The sequence below is a fragment of the Hemicordylus capensis genome, chromosome 9, assembly GCF_027244095.1.
Source record: "Hemicordylus capensis ecotype Gifberg chromosome 9, rHemCap1.1.pri, whole genome shotgun sequence".
Lineage (NCBI taxonomy): Eukaryota > Metazoa > Chordata > Lepidosauria > Squamata > Cordylidae > Hemicordylus > Hemicordylus capensis.
The window spans coordinates 30505924-30520235 of NC_069665.1; the positions used below are offsets into that span (position 1 = coordinate 30505924).

Consider the following 14312-nt stretch of genomic DNA (forward strand, 5'->3'; position numbering starts at 1 on the left):
GTTTTCCCCGCCTGCGCTTAGTGGGATAGATAGCAGAGCACTAAAGGAGTTAAACGTCCAGGGGGAGAAAAGTGGGCAGAAAGACAGGCTATGAGGTTGCACCAGGTCTTTTCTGGGTTGTTTTTTTTAGTATCTTGGCTGCATTGTCCTAGAACAGATAAAATGAAATATCCCTGGACCAACTTAGTTTTGCATCTCGCGTATCCGTTAGGAAAGACACTAGAGGGCGCGCGAAGGCTGCAAACTCTACAAAATGCAGATCTTCCCTACCTGTCTTCTGGTGACCCTCAGGCGCATGGATTGAGGGTTATTTCTCCCCTAGGGTTGCCAGCATTTCATTGCCAGAATGAGGGACACACGTTTGTACGGGGGGCTGGGAGGGGTATGCAGTGGCAATCAAGCGCCTGAGTCTCATTGACATCCATGTAACTGAATTATTATATGCTATTGTATAAATGAGGGACAAATGCTGTCCCTTTAGGGACCAGCATTTCATACCTGAAATCAGGGACATCCTGTGTAACGAGGGACAGTTGGCAACCCTATAGATCTCCCCCCTTTTGGAAAAGGCAATGTGCAAGTCATGGTCGGATCCTTGGTCATTCTGACTGGCAGCAGCTCTCCACGGTTCTGGACTCTGAGGTTTCTCCCAGTCTCAGCCCTACTACCTGGGAGAGGTGCTGAGAACTGAACCCAGGACCTTTTGCATGCAAAGCAGGTGTCCTGTCACTGAGCTACGAACCCATTGATTTAAACATCTCTATTGGCAGCCACCTAATGGCGCAGCGGGGAAATGACTTGATTAGCAAGCCAGAGGTTGCCGGTTCAAATCCCCGCTGGTATGTTTCCCAGACTACCATCCTTACCAGTGGGTATGTTTCCCATAGTCTACTATAGGGCAGCAGCGACATAGGAAGATGCGGAAAGGCATCATCTCATACTGTGCGGGAGGAGGCAATGGTAAACCCCTCCTGTATTCTACCGAAGACAACCACAAGGCTCTGTGAGCACCAGGAATCAACATCGTCTCAACAGCACACTTTACCTTTACCTTTATTGGCCAAGCTGAAGACAGATCATCCTGGAGAGAATCTATTTATGTGGTTGCTAAGAGTCAACTTGACGGCACGTAATCAATCAATCAAGTTTGTCTCATGATGGGAGCTGCAGACAGCTAACTGAACTCAGAAAAACAATAGGCCTTAATCATATTCATAATCCAGATATTGGAATTCTTCCATTCAGCAATCAAAAGAGCAAGACCTTGATCAAGGAACCGGAGAACCCAGATCCTGTTCAAATGTGAACAGACCTGACAGAGCCCACATAGGTTTGCAAATAATTGCAGCCGTAGTCCTCCAGGATATTAAATGCAATAAGAAGTTTTCAATAATATTCCATGACCACAGCCCACATCCATCCCTGACTTGGCTCCATTGCTGCCTTGTCTGTATCACTTCAGTATGTTGGACAGTCTGTAGTACATTTTGGGTTTTAAATAGAATTGAGACAAACTTTTTGGATTGTGTGTGATAGGATTCCCAGGCTTTCTCTCCTCCCTATGAATTTCCGAGCAAAAAAGTCAAATTCATATTTTCCATAATCCATTTTATTTTTCAACACCTTTCACTTCCCTCATAGAAGTTACACTGTTTGATAACATTCTGTGGCTGAGAGTCCCCCCCCCCCCCCGCCGTTAGTGAGCACCTCGACTATTGGCTGGAACAGCTTGTGTGTAGCCTATGGAATGCAAACAAAGGCTTAACAAGGCCTAGCACAAGGTATCGCATGACCCACAGAAACCAAATCCCCGCCTCTTTTAAAGAAAGAATGTTCCCGCGGAGAGAGCCGAGACTTGTCTCAGCAGAATATTTATAATCTTGGTTCATGGAGTCTTCAACATGCAGATCTGCGCAGTTTGCTGTGAAATGTGAACAGCAAATGTTATGGAACCTTCATTCACGTGACGGGTGTTAGGAGAGAGCCATATCTTTACCTTCCAGCCACTCACCGTGGAAACTATTCCACAGATCTCTTTGTTGGAGAGACATCATGCTCCTGGTCTCCAAGATAAATATATCCATTTTGATTCACTAGGGTGGGATAAAAATGCCACACCCACCCACCTGCCTTTGGCTGGATCACTCGTTCAGAAAAATCCTCCACAATCAGAAGTCAATGCACATGCTAAGAGTCGACACCGATTTGACGGCACTGAATCAGTCAATCAAATCATAACAAACAAACAAGGTGAAAAGAAAATACAATACAAAATTGCTTTAAAACTCATTTTACAATTCGTTAAAAATCAGATCAAATCTGAAAACCCGGATTTAAAAGGCCTGGGTGAACAAAAAGGTCTTTACCTGGCATCTAAAAGAACAAAGTGATGAAGCCAGGTGAACCTGCCTTGGAATAAAATGTGTCCTGCATGGGAATAAAATGTGGCAGGGGGTGATGGGAGTTGTAGTGCAGCAACAGCTGGAGTACTTGACCACCCCTAATCTCAGTGGTGTCATTAGGGGATGGCCTATGGGGCACGGGGCCCCCATGAATTGCCCAGAGCCCTGAATCTCAAAAAACGATCTCCCTCCTCCAAGACCTCTTCCAGAAAGGAAGCACAGCAATGAAGATGTTCGTAGGTAGCAGAGCAACTCCCTGAGCTTGCCTTGAGACACCTCCATTGCCGTTTGACCGGTATACCGCCCCAGTCAAACTCCCCACCTGACAAGAGCAACCTGCACAGAGCTTGGGGGGCGGGGAGAGAGAGAAGTGAGGCCTCACCTCACTCTTTGCTGATTCCACCTTCACAGGTGCTGTATTATGATATTAGAGGCGTTAATCTTAAGTCTCTAATGGGACGATGTGATTAAGTGTCGTTATCAAAGGGGGACGGTGGGCCCAAGCCCCAAGCCCTTGAAGTACCTAGCAACGTCTCTGCCTGATCTGTTTGAGCAGGTGTAAGGGAGGCAGAGTTCTTCTAGGCAGAACTCTTCCCCAGCACCTGATCGCTGAGAGCCTTCAAATGGAGATGCCGTGATTTGAGCCACTTCCTATACCCTGCGTTGGAGGGGGTCAGCACCCACGTTTGCTCTTAAAACGAATGTGTGTACACTCGTTCACCCCGCAAACATGAACTTGCGTACAGGCGCTTGTACGCGCATACCACGTAATGTCTGCAGAGGAAGCATGAGAAGAGTTCTGTGCCTCCGCAGAAACACCTGTCTTCCACAGAAGGTATGGTGGTAGGGCTAGAGGCCCACGCTGCCAGCCAGCTCAGACCTCCCTGTTCCAGCCGAGGGTCTGTTTTGCCACCTGCCAAGCATCCAAAGCGGCAACGGACGGGGACGCGCCTGTTCCACTACCGCCTGCCAGCAGCGTATTGATAGCAAGCAGGGGACCAGCCAAGAGGGCATAGATAGAAACCCGCCACTATTCTTGCCCTTCTTGGTTGAATCGTCAGAGAAACTTCCACTGCTAGAGGCCGGGGGGGCTATTTATAGGGGCTGGTATTTCGGGGACAGCGCTGCTTTTCCATTCGTTGTGGGAGAAAGAAACTGAGACGGGAGCCCTGTCCAGATGCTTGCTCTCGCGTGCGCGCTCTCTCTCATATTCGGAGGAGGATCATGCCAGGCCATGGAAAAGTGTACATCCCCAAGGAGGGAGAACAAGCACAAGGTCATTTCCCACAGCCCTTCTTGCTAGGCTGCTGCCCTCCGCTCCTAAACGTTTCCCGATAGTTGTGGGCTCACAAGGATAGAAATAAATATACTCCGTCAATTGCGTGATCTAACTAGGCAGACCTGCACTGTGGACATTTGCAGAAACGTGGACATTAAGGACCTAGATTAGTTCTGTCTCCTGGTGCGTCAAAACCCACTGTCTTAAAACAGGAGTCTGCCACATCCCTTTCAGCACCCCCCCCCCCAAAGAGGAGCATGCTAGTGCTTTGCCCACAAAAACTCTCACAAACAGAAAACCCATTTCAAGAATGCAAGATAAAACTTACTTCTTTGGTCTGGCCTTCCGGAGTTTTCAAATGGGTTTTGAATTGTTTAGACGGTTTTATATCGTTTTGAGTTCTCTTTTTTGTTTTTAATGGACTATATCTTTGTTTTGTTTTTGTGGACTGCCCAGAGCTGATAAATAGGGCAGTATAGAAATAGAAGATGATGATGATGATGATGACTGATGACGTATGGAATAATAGATTTTTATGCTACTGCTGTGAATTTATTTTTAACCCTTTTTTGCTGACCCTCTAGTTATAGCTATGTAGTAAAGGTAAAGTAAAGCTGCGCCGTCGAGTCGGTGTCGGCTCCTGGGGCCCACAGAGCCCTGTGGTTGTCTTGGGTAGAATGCAGGAGTGGTTGACCATTGCCTCCTCCTGCACAATATGAGATGATGCCTTTCAGCTTATTTCTATAGCTCTACTGCCCAATACAGATGTTTCCCATGGTCTAGGAAACACACCAGCGGGGATACAAATTGGCTGGCAACTTCTGGTTTGCTAGTCAAGTCATTTCCCCACTGCGCCATTAGGTGGCTCAGCTATTTAGTAGCCTGGGGAAATTCCACCTGTAGAACTTCTGCCAGTTACACTGCTGTTGAAGCTGGCAAACTGCTCAGATCGAGTTTTCAACTGTGGGTCCCCAGATGTTGTTTGACTACAACTCCCATAATCCCTAGCCACAAAGGCCATTGGGGTGATGGGAGTTGTAGTCCAACATCACCACAGTTGGGAAACGCTGTCCTAAGAAGCCATGAAAAGACAGTGGAGGGCTAGAATAGAGTTGCGGCTTATATGACCAAGGTGGCAGAAGTGGTACCCATTAAAGGCACTTTGGGTGTGAAATATTCGAATAGGTGGATGCATTTAACACGTAAGACACTTTTTATTGAATATCGCATGGCATTCTTTGTACAGCACCCTCAGAATACATTTCTTAAGGTATTAGGTTGCATGTATATACAATGGATTAGGTATGGTAAACCTAATTGCCGGTTGCCGGTTCGAATCCCCGCTGGTCTGTTTCCCAGACTATGGGAAACACCTCTATCGGGCGGCAGCGATACAGGAAGATGCTGAAAGTCATCATCATCTCATACTGAGTGGGAGGAGGCAATGGTCAACCCCTCCTGTATCCTACCCAAAGACAACCACAGGGCTCTGTGGGCGCCAGGAGTTGACACCGACTCAACGACACCCTTTACCTTTATTAATAAGGGTACATGTGTCACAAATGTAATGTACGTTATTAACTCTCCCCCCTCCCCATGAGGTTGGTGGCTATTCCCTCCATCCTGCAAGAGCCAAGGAGGTAGCGAGAGGTCAGGGCGGAGAGCTGAGCAGTCCTAACGCCGGACGTGGTTTGCACTTCTATGCCCCCATCTGGGCTTGGATGCTTTTCTTGAGGGAAAGCAGCTCCGAGAGAATTCCTAGCGCAGACAAAAGAATCTCTCTGTGGAAACCATGGAGGGTCCGCGCCCGGCTCTTTCCGACTTCATCCCGTCCTAGGGAGAGTGGAAAATCTCATTCATTCACTGCGCCTCCCCTCTCCCTCCCTTGTCCTGGCAAGTGGGCTGCCTGGCCCCCTGCCTGGGCTCCCCACCTCTCGGCTGTGGGGCCAGCGCTATATTTAGGAGCCTTTTCCATCTGCCGCCAGAAGCCGAGAGGGAAAGCATTTGGGCTGATTTTAGCCGCGGCAACATTCTTTCCTGCCTGCGCCCTGGCCGTGACAGGTGCAGCGGCCCCATTTAGCTACTCAGAGGCCCAAAATAGCCCACAAATTTACAATCCAGCTTCCTTTCAGTCTCAGGGTCCTATTTATGCACACTGGTTCAGGCTGCCCAAATTATAAATATTATAATTGCGATGCTTTGCCACCCTAACCTCATGGCTCCAAAACAGCTCTCCTTGCTTGAAGTGTATAAAGTTATGCATGGGGTGGGGAGAGAGACGATTTTCTTCCCCGCACAAGGACCAGGGATCATCCCATGCAACTGGGATGACCAGGAAATTTAGGATTGACTACAGGAAGTACTTGTTCACACAGCACATCATTAATCTGTGGCACTCTCTGCCACGGGATGTGGCGGCAGCCATGAGCTTGGATGGCTTTAAAAGGAGCCTAGAAAAAACCACGGAGGACAGGTCTATCAATATGCTTCCTAGTCTTGATGGCTACAGGCTACCTCCAGCCTCAGAGGCAGGATGCCTCTCAATCCCAGTTGCAGGGGAGCAACAGCAGGAGAGGGGGCAGGCCCTCACCTCTTGCCTCTGGACTTCACAGAAGCATCTGGCGGGCTACTGTGGGAAGTGGGATGCTGGGCTACAGAGTCCTTGGGCCTGATCCAGTCGGCCTGTTCTTAACATGGCAATCCTACCTCCACGGCAGCATGCAAGCCAATGGATTGCTTGTTCCTTAAATGTTGTGCAAGACCTTTTCTTCCGTAGCTTTGCTGGTATGCCACTGTGGACACCTTTAGGGAAGAAGATGGGAAAACTCAAGTTGTGACCAAGAATGCCTGGTTGGGTTTTTTTTGGGGGGGGGGTTGTTTTGTTTTTACAGAGAATGCCTGGATGCCCTCTGGGCTCGATGCCGGCTGCATCCAGAGCAGCTCATCAGCTCCCAAACACGCACAGGCTCTTGCAAGCTGCTTCTGGAATTGCAGGAAACCAGAAGCTTGCAGGACAGACCCAGCCCGGGCACCTCCTCCATCTTCTGCCACCTCTTTCCAGGGGCGGATTAACCTCTTTGCTGCCCATAGGCAAAGAGGGGTTTTGCTGCCGCGGGGAGGGGGGGTGCGAGGGGAAACCCCCCTTTTTGTCTATGAAAATCACCGCTGAGGATGGGGCACAGGGTCGGTGGCTGGCTGTAGGGAGGGTGGAGGGGGGCAAGGAGGGAGGAGTACCCCCTTTTTACCTTCCAAAGTGCTGCCCATCTAGGATTTCTCCCGCCGGCAGCACCTCCCCTCCGGTAACTTCTGCCCCTTGCAAAGGGGGAGTCATCGGGCTCACTCACCGCTCAGCTCTGGAGAAGCCAAGCGAGCTCTTCCCCCTCATTTCAGGCAGCCGTTTGCTGCCCGATGATCACCCTGGATTTCGCTTCCTCTCCCTTGTTGGAGCCGAGCGCTGAGCAAGCCTGGTGGCACCCCCTTGGCAAGCCACTACGCGCAGCCCCCAGAGAGGCACCACGGCAAAAGTGGGGGAGCGGCAAAAGTTGCCACTGCTCAGATCTTGCCGCCACAGGCAGACGCCTCCCCTGCCTCTGCCTTAATGCGGCATGGTCCGTTTCCCTCCTCAGGCCACAGAGGAAGAAGAAGCAGGCAGGAGGAGGAGATGCTCAAGGCCGTGGCAGCCAAGAAGCGCTCTCTGGGCCTTGGCTTTTCCTTTGACCTTCCCGAATGAAGGTGTGTGGAGACAGGGATCCCGTGAGGCCGAATCAGGCCTCCCACCAAAGCATGCAGGTTTTGCAGCTTGCAGGGAAAACCCTCTTCATAGTAGAAGGCCGTAGGGCCGCTGAGAGACTGATTTCAAGGAGACTCAGAGATAAGCTCCTGGAACCGGGAAGATCCCACACTGGTGGCCAGAAAGCAACCGGAGGTGCAGAATGGCCAGAGAGAACCGGCCAGGACACAGGAGGAAACGGTAGCAAACACGAACTGGGTTCTTTAATGCAAAGACCAGTTTCTCGGGACACGCCATTCTAGCAAGGGAGGTGGATGTGGGAGGCTCCGAGCAACCAGGACCTTGGAGATGTGCCAGTGAGTCTGCAAGCTGCACAGCGTGGATGCATCCACAAAGCCCCTCCATGAAAGGAAAGAGGCTGACCCACCCACAGCAAGGAATTCAAAGCCAGGCTGGGATGCTGTTTCTTAGGGCGGCCAGGTGGTACCAAACGACTGCAGGGCTGCACACTTCCCCCCTTGACCCATCAGAGAGCGATCCAGCTCCCGGAGGCCAGGCTGGGTGGGCACTCTTTGGAACAGCAGATACTGTGTGGTCACAGAGTCCTTGCCGGGAACCCCGACTTCTGCAGCAGATGCAACCCTGGCCTCCACATTCTGGATCTCGAGTGATCTGGGCTTCTTCTCCATCCTCAAAGACGCTCTTGGCTAGCAACCGTTTCCCAAGGAGGCCAGCACAAACCCCTGTCAGGTAGCCGGGCAGCAGCCGGCCTCCTCGTGCCTCAGCAGCAGCGACATCCGGGAGAAGGTCTTGGAGCAAGTGCTGCACTGGTACTTCTTCACGTCGGAATGAGTCTGCAGGTGCGCCCGGAGATTCGAGCGGTCAGCGAAAGCTCGGCTACAGTGGGAGCAGGTGTAGGGCTTCTCGCCTGGAAAAGGAGCAGCCGGAGGGGGAGAGTCAGGAGTGGAGAAGCTGCTGGAGGAGAGCTGGTCTTGTGGGAGCAAGCGTGAATTGCCCACTTTGCTAAGCAGGGCCTGCCCTGGTTTGCATTTGAATGGGAGACTTTGAGCACTGCAAGATCTTCCCCTCAGGGGATGGAGCCACTCTGGGAAGAGCAGAAGGTTCCCCGTTCCCTCCCTGGCAGCATCTCCAAGAGAGGGCTGAGAGAGACTCCTGCCTGCAACCTTGGAGAAGCCGCTGCCAGTCTGTGAAGACAATACTGAGCTAGAGAGACCAATGGTCTGACTCGGTATGTGGCAGCTTCCTGTGTTCCTAGTATTCTTAATTGTAAGGCCTGGCCTGGGGCCAGTGGCAGCAGCCTCCATCAACCTGAAGTGCGTTTCTTGGTCCTGTCTGGAGCTTTGGCCGAAGCTGACTGCTGTGCGGAGTCTCCCCGGCACCATGCGGAGATGGTCATTCCCACCAGCCCTCTTGAGCCCCTGTGCCGTCTTGGAAGGGATGCCCAGAGAGTGCTGGGAAGTGGCGCCCTTCCCAGGGCTTGGCCTCTTGAGCTCTGAGGAGAGGGCTCCTCCGTCTCTCTGGTGCAGGGCTGGGCAGAGGTCAGCACCGTGGGGCTCTGGAGTGGAAGGTCTCTTGCCAAAGGGGCCCCCGCTGGAAAACCCGCAAAGAGCTCTCAAGGCCAGCTCTCCTCCCCAGTGCGCCCAATAAAATGGGTGCCTCTGAGCATGCGCCAAGGGCACGACCTCTCCCACCCGCAAGCAGCCACCGCCAACATTCTGCACAGCCGAGGGCTCGGTGGACAGAAAAGCTCCACCCCCACCCCCAAGCACGGGAGACCCCCCACCTTCAAAGAGCGCCTCCCCTCCTCTTCTCGGCATCGTTGCCTCCCTCCACAAAGGCGCCCCCTACCTGTGTGTGTCCGGATGTGCCCCTGCAGCAGCCACGGCCGGGAGAAAGCCTTGCCACAGATCTTGCAGACGCAGGGCAGCGTGTGCGTGCGGATGTGCATCTTCAGGGCGCCCAGGCTGGCGTAGTCCTTGTCGCAGTACTTGCAGGTCAAATACTTCCTGGCAGCGGCTGCCTGCAGCGGGCACCGCGGCTGCCTGTCCCGGGCCAGGCCAGAGGGCGGGCGGGGGGCCTTGTGACAGCCGCGGCACTCCGGCCTCCCCGGGGGCCCGGCTGGCCCGCCCGGAACCCCCAGCGGCTTCTCCCCTTCTCCCTCCACCAGGCCGCCCAGGCTGGCGGGAGTCCTCCTTGGGGGCAGGCCGGCCGCCGGCGGGAGGTTGAGGTTGTTCTGGTTGTCTCGGAGCGGAGTGCTCGGGAGGCGGGTGCCTCCTGCGGGGTCTCCTCCGGCCTGGCTGCTCTGGGGAAGCGGCAGCAGGGACAAGCAGGCGATGACGGAGCCGCGGTCCCGTAGCCTGGCAACTTCGCCGGGCGCCGGGCAAGGCCCGCCATCCGGCACGCAGAGGGGGTGCCCTGTCGCCCGCCACGGGTGGCCCGAGCCATTGGGGTCTGGGGAAGGCACAAGAAGCAGCAGGTCAGGAGAGAGAGGCACCTGCGAGAGCCCCTGGCAAGCCTATGGGTTGCTGCGGGCGTCATGAATCCTCTAGGGGTCTGCCCTGGCCCCAGGCTGGCTACTAGACCTTTCCTAGGCAGTGGGCATAGGGATATAGGAAGCTGCCATATACTGAGTCAGACCGCTGGTCCATCTAGCTCAGTATTGTCTACCCAGACTGGCAGCGGCTTCTCCGAGGTTGCAGGCAGGAGTCTCTCTCAGCCTGTCTTGGAGATGCTGCCAGGGAGGGAACTTGGAACCTTCTGCATGCAAGTAGGCAGGTGCTCTTCCCAGAGCAGCTCCGTGCCCCAAAGAGACTCTCTTACAGTGCTCACACATGCAGTCTCCCATTCAAATGCAAACCAGGGTGGACCCTGCTTAGCAAATGGGACAATTCATCCCCGCTACCATAAGACCAGCTCTCCTCTTGGGGGGGAAATGCTGACCAAGCCCCCTAATAGCCCGGCTTTGGCCAGGTCAGGCTTGTAGGGAATTAATCAATATATATTAGTAATCAAATATTCTTACACTCTTCACTTCCAGACATACATACAAGCCCCCTCCCTTTCCAACATTTAGCAGCTGACATTGCCAGTCCTGGCGCAGGGGGAGCATCAGAGGACACTCGTGAATCATATCAGGCTGTTTATGTAGGACCATTGAGGTCTTTGTGGCTTTGCAAAAGCAGAAAAGGACAGATCCCTGCCCTAAGGGGCTTACAATCTAAAAACTATTCTTAAAACATTTATCTGTCTATCTATCTTTTTCATTTGGCCCATTTGCTCTACTGCCCCATATGCAAATCTCTGGGCGGTTTACAATCTAAAACACAACAATTAAAGCATTAACACAATTAGAACAATTTAAAATATAGATAAAAGCTCTAAAACTTAAAACTGTAAATTAAAGGACTCTTCAAACAGGAATGTTTTCAGATTTATCAAAATCTGAATTAAAATTAAATACCTTTGTCTGGAACTTCTCCCCAGAACAACCATGTGATACCCACCTTTTTTGGAAAGACCCTGGCACCCTCTCCACACCCCACTGTAACTAGACCAAGATACCTGAAACAAATGCACATTTCTCTCCCCCTGCTTACCTCCCACCACTTCCTCCGTTTCAGGTAACTTGGCTTAGCTACAGTGAGGTGTGGAGATGGTGGGGGTTTGTGCCAGGATGTTTACCCCAATGAGAGGCATCATCAAGCCATTCTTCTGGGGGGAGGCTCCAGGGCGATTGAGCCTCATTCAGCACTAAGCTGGAGCTGAGCACCTGCTTTGCACGCAGGAACTATCCCTGGCAGGATCTTCGGGTGAGGCAGGGAAGGGTCCTCTCCGAAACCCTGCAGAGCTGCTGCCAGACTTCAGAGTCGCCAGTACGGAGCTAGAGAGACCAAGAGTCTGACTCAGGGACGAGGATTTGCCACAATGCCATAAGTGAAGCAGCAGAGGCCATGCACCTAACACCCAAAGATCAACCCATTTTCTGTATGGGCTGCCTTCTTGGTTTTATTTATTATTATTATTTCTTGTTTACACAGTCAGACAGGTGTTATTGACTGGTTTGTTTTATCCAGACATTGAGTCCTTCCCAAGGACCTGGGATGGCTGGATTTTATTGTCAATTGTTGTTGTTGTTGTTGTTAATTTATAATGCATCCAGAAAGAGCAGTTGCAAGCACATTGCCAGAGTGCTTAACTCCTGGAGGGAAACAGAAGTGGCGAGTCTCCAAGGAGTTCAGAGATTTCCCCTTAGGAGATGATGGGGCTGCTCTGGGAAGAGCAGAAGGTTCCAAGTTCCCTCCCTGGCAGCATCTCCAAGAAAGGCCTGGGAGAGATTCCTGCCTGCAACCTTGGAGAAGCCGCTGCCAGTCTGTGAAGACGATACTGAGCTAGATAGACCGATGGTCTGACTCAGTATATGGCAGCTTCCTATGTTCCTATGATATAGCCACTTTTAGAATGAATAATGCCCCATTTCTGTTCAAGTGGGAATAGTTTTTATTCCTGGCCAGAGTGTAAATTTCAATCAGAGCATACCTACAAGTAAGTTATGGTGAGGGGGTTAGGCCTCTTGTTTCCCTTTCTGCCTTTTTAGACTCAGAGAGGGCAGTGAGTGACGGATGCACCATCAGTCTAACCTTATAGATGCAGTGATTGGAGTCTACAGTATATGCTGGGCAGCTTTTGATCTCTGATCTTGCTTTGGGTACAGTTCTAAATAGTTTTGTAAACAGAATCATTTTAAAAGAGAAACATTCATACACATCAGGGGGTTGAGATGCCAAGACGTGACTCATTGCCACAAGACTGCAGAGCGCACCCTTACAAGCAACTTAACTCCAACAGAGCCCTGCCTGGAAGGTGGCCCTTCTAATTCTTGAAATAACTGCACAACGCCTTCCGGATTTTCACATTCTCGATCTGTTTACAAAAAAGTCAAGTGTGAAAGCCATCCTGCTAACTTAACCCAGACTGGCCAAGCCGCTCAAGAGCTGTGCACAACTGGACTGAGCCTTCACACCATCTTTATCATGTGATGGGGGCACCTTTAGCTGCCCTGGCCACAGGTAACTCTGTAACATGGTACACCAATCTTCCACCCAACACAGAGAATTTAACTGGTAAAGTTCTAACCTCCAAATGTCGGGGAAACACCACCTACTTTATTTCTGCCTGTCACGCAGCTGCTAGACACAGAATGACAGGCAGAAACTCTCCTTGACTTATTGCATCTGTTTAAGTGGCGTGTGCAGCCCTGGCTGCTGGCGTGGGCATGGCTGTGTCAGGGTGAGGGTGGCTGGTGGGCTGCCTGCTGTTCTTGGAGCAGCCGTGTGTGTGTGTAAAGGTCAAGTGTGCCATCAAGTCGATTCCAACTCCTGGCGCCCACAGAGCCCTGCGGTGTTCTTTGGTAGAATACAGGAGAGGTTGACCATGGCCATCTCCTGCGCAGTATGAGATTGTGCCTTTCAGCATCTTCCTATATCGCTGCTGCCCGAGATAGTACCAGTGGGGATTCGAACCGGCAACCTTAGGAACATAGGAAGCTGCCATAGACTGAGACAGACCCTTGGTCCATCTAGCTCAGGATTGTCTTCACAGACAGGCAGCGGCTTCTCCAACCTTCTGCTTGGTAGTGAAGCATTTCTCCCGCGCTGCGCCACTTAAGGGGATCGGGGGGGGGGGTGTAGGGGGACCACAAAAACTTGGAAGGGCGCCTGCGGTCCCGCAAAGGAAACCCACCCCCACCTCCCACCCCCACGCCGGGGCTGATTGTGCCTCCCCCAGTCCGCCACTGCCGGCTGGGGCGCATGGAGCGCGCACCAAGAGAGGCGGCTCGGGGCTGCAGCGGGACGGAGGAGGCCGGCGTGCCGTGGCGGTTCCCCGGCTGCCCAGGAGCAAAGGAGGCGGGATGGAGCTGGGACCCGCCGCCGCGAGAAGCACCAGCAGCACCAGCACCAGCCGCCCGGCTGGGGAGCGGCCCGAGCTCGCCATGCCTCGCCCGGCGCGCCGTGCGCCCTGGGCGCAAAGCGCAGCGCCTCCCCGCGCGGTGCCTACCTTGTTGGCGGCGGCTCTCGAGCAGCCGGCCGTAGTCGGGCACGCGGGTGCTGGAGGGCTTCTTGACCAGGAAGGAGCGCGGCATGGCGGCGGCGGCGAGGGGGCAGCGGCGAGCCGGGGCAATAAAGCGCGCGGTCATTACCATGGGCCTCCGGCGGAGCCAACCGCCGGCCGAGGGGTCGGGCTTGGCCGCCTCCCCGGCACGCTGGGCCGCCTCCCCCGCGCTGCAGGTGTGCGAGGGCAAAGGGGCGGCTCGCGGGGAGGAGGAGGCAGCAGCCCTGCTGCTGTGCTGTGCCCCGGCCGGGGGCTGGGAGGTCGCCCGCCCTCCGTCCCTCTCCGACTGCTCCTCCCGAGGGTCCCACACTTTCTCTCCGCTTCTCCCTGGGACGGGGCGCGCGCTGTTCTTGCAGTGGCCAGCACAAAACGCTCAGCAGGGTTGGGGTTGTCTACTACACGGACTGGCAGCGGCTCTCCACGATGTCAGAGATGGGTCTTGTTTTCAGCTCTGCCTGGAGATGCGCCCAAGAACTGAACCTCTCGGACCTTCTGCCAACAAAGCGGATGTGCTTCCCACTGAGCTACACAGCCCCATCCTCGAAGGCTGACAGGGGTGTGTTGATTTGGAGGCCTTGACAGGAGACCTGCGGCTAGAAGTCTGCAGACTTGCACCCTTTGAAGTGCATTGTGTGTAGAAGCAGCCAGTTCTTTTGCTATCCGTTTCCACCAGCAAACTTTGAAATTTTCAGCCAGTTTACCCCCATAAGAGATCCATATGCCTTACTTGAAAAAAAAGCCTATGTATGTGTAACTGAAACTGCTGCATCTG

The 14312-nt window shown here is 53.1% G+C and overlaps 1 protein-coding gene across 1 annotated transcript; it reads right to left on the minus strand.

Moving 5' to 3' along the window:
* Positions 1 to 7544: 7544 nt before the first annotated feature.
* SNAI3 (snail family transcriptional repressor 3) lies at positions 7545 to 13696 on the minus strand. The gene is made up of 3 exons (XM_053271295.1): positions 13487 to 13696; positions 9281 to 9883; positions 7545 to 8339 (listed from the first exon to the last, which is right to left on the minus strand). Exons 1-3 carry the CDS (start codon positions 13629 to 13631, stop codon positions 8158 to 8160), a joined length of 930 nt encoding a protein of 309 aa, XP_053127270.1. The 5' UTR covers positions 13632 to 13696; the 3' UTR covers positions 7545 to 8157.
* Between the last annotated feature and the right edge of the window lie 616 nt (positions 13697 to 14312).

Bases quoted from the DNA above. Each gene is read 5' to 3' on its own strand.
- SNAI3 (XM_053271295.1), bottom strand. From the start codon at position 13,631: ATGGTAATGACCGCGCGCTTTATTGCCCCGGCTCGCCGCTGCCCCCTC. The intron at 9,884-13,486 runs GTAGGCACCGCG...TGCCTTCCCCAG, and splicing joins CGAGAGCCGCCGCCAACAAG to ACCCCAATGGCTCGGGCCAC. The intron at 8,340-9,280 runs GTAGGGGGCGCC...CTCCTTTTCCAG, and splicing joins GCACATCCGGACACACACAG to GCGAGAAGCCCTACACCTGC.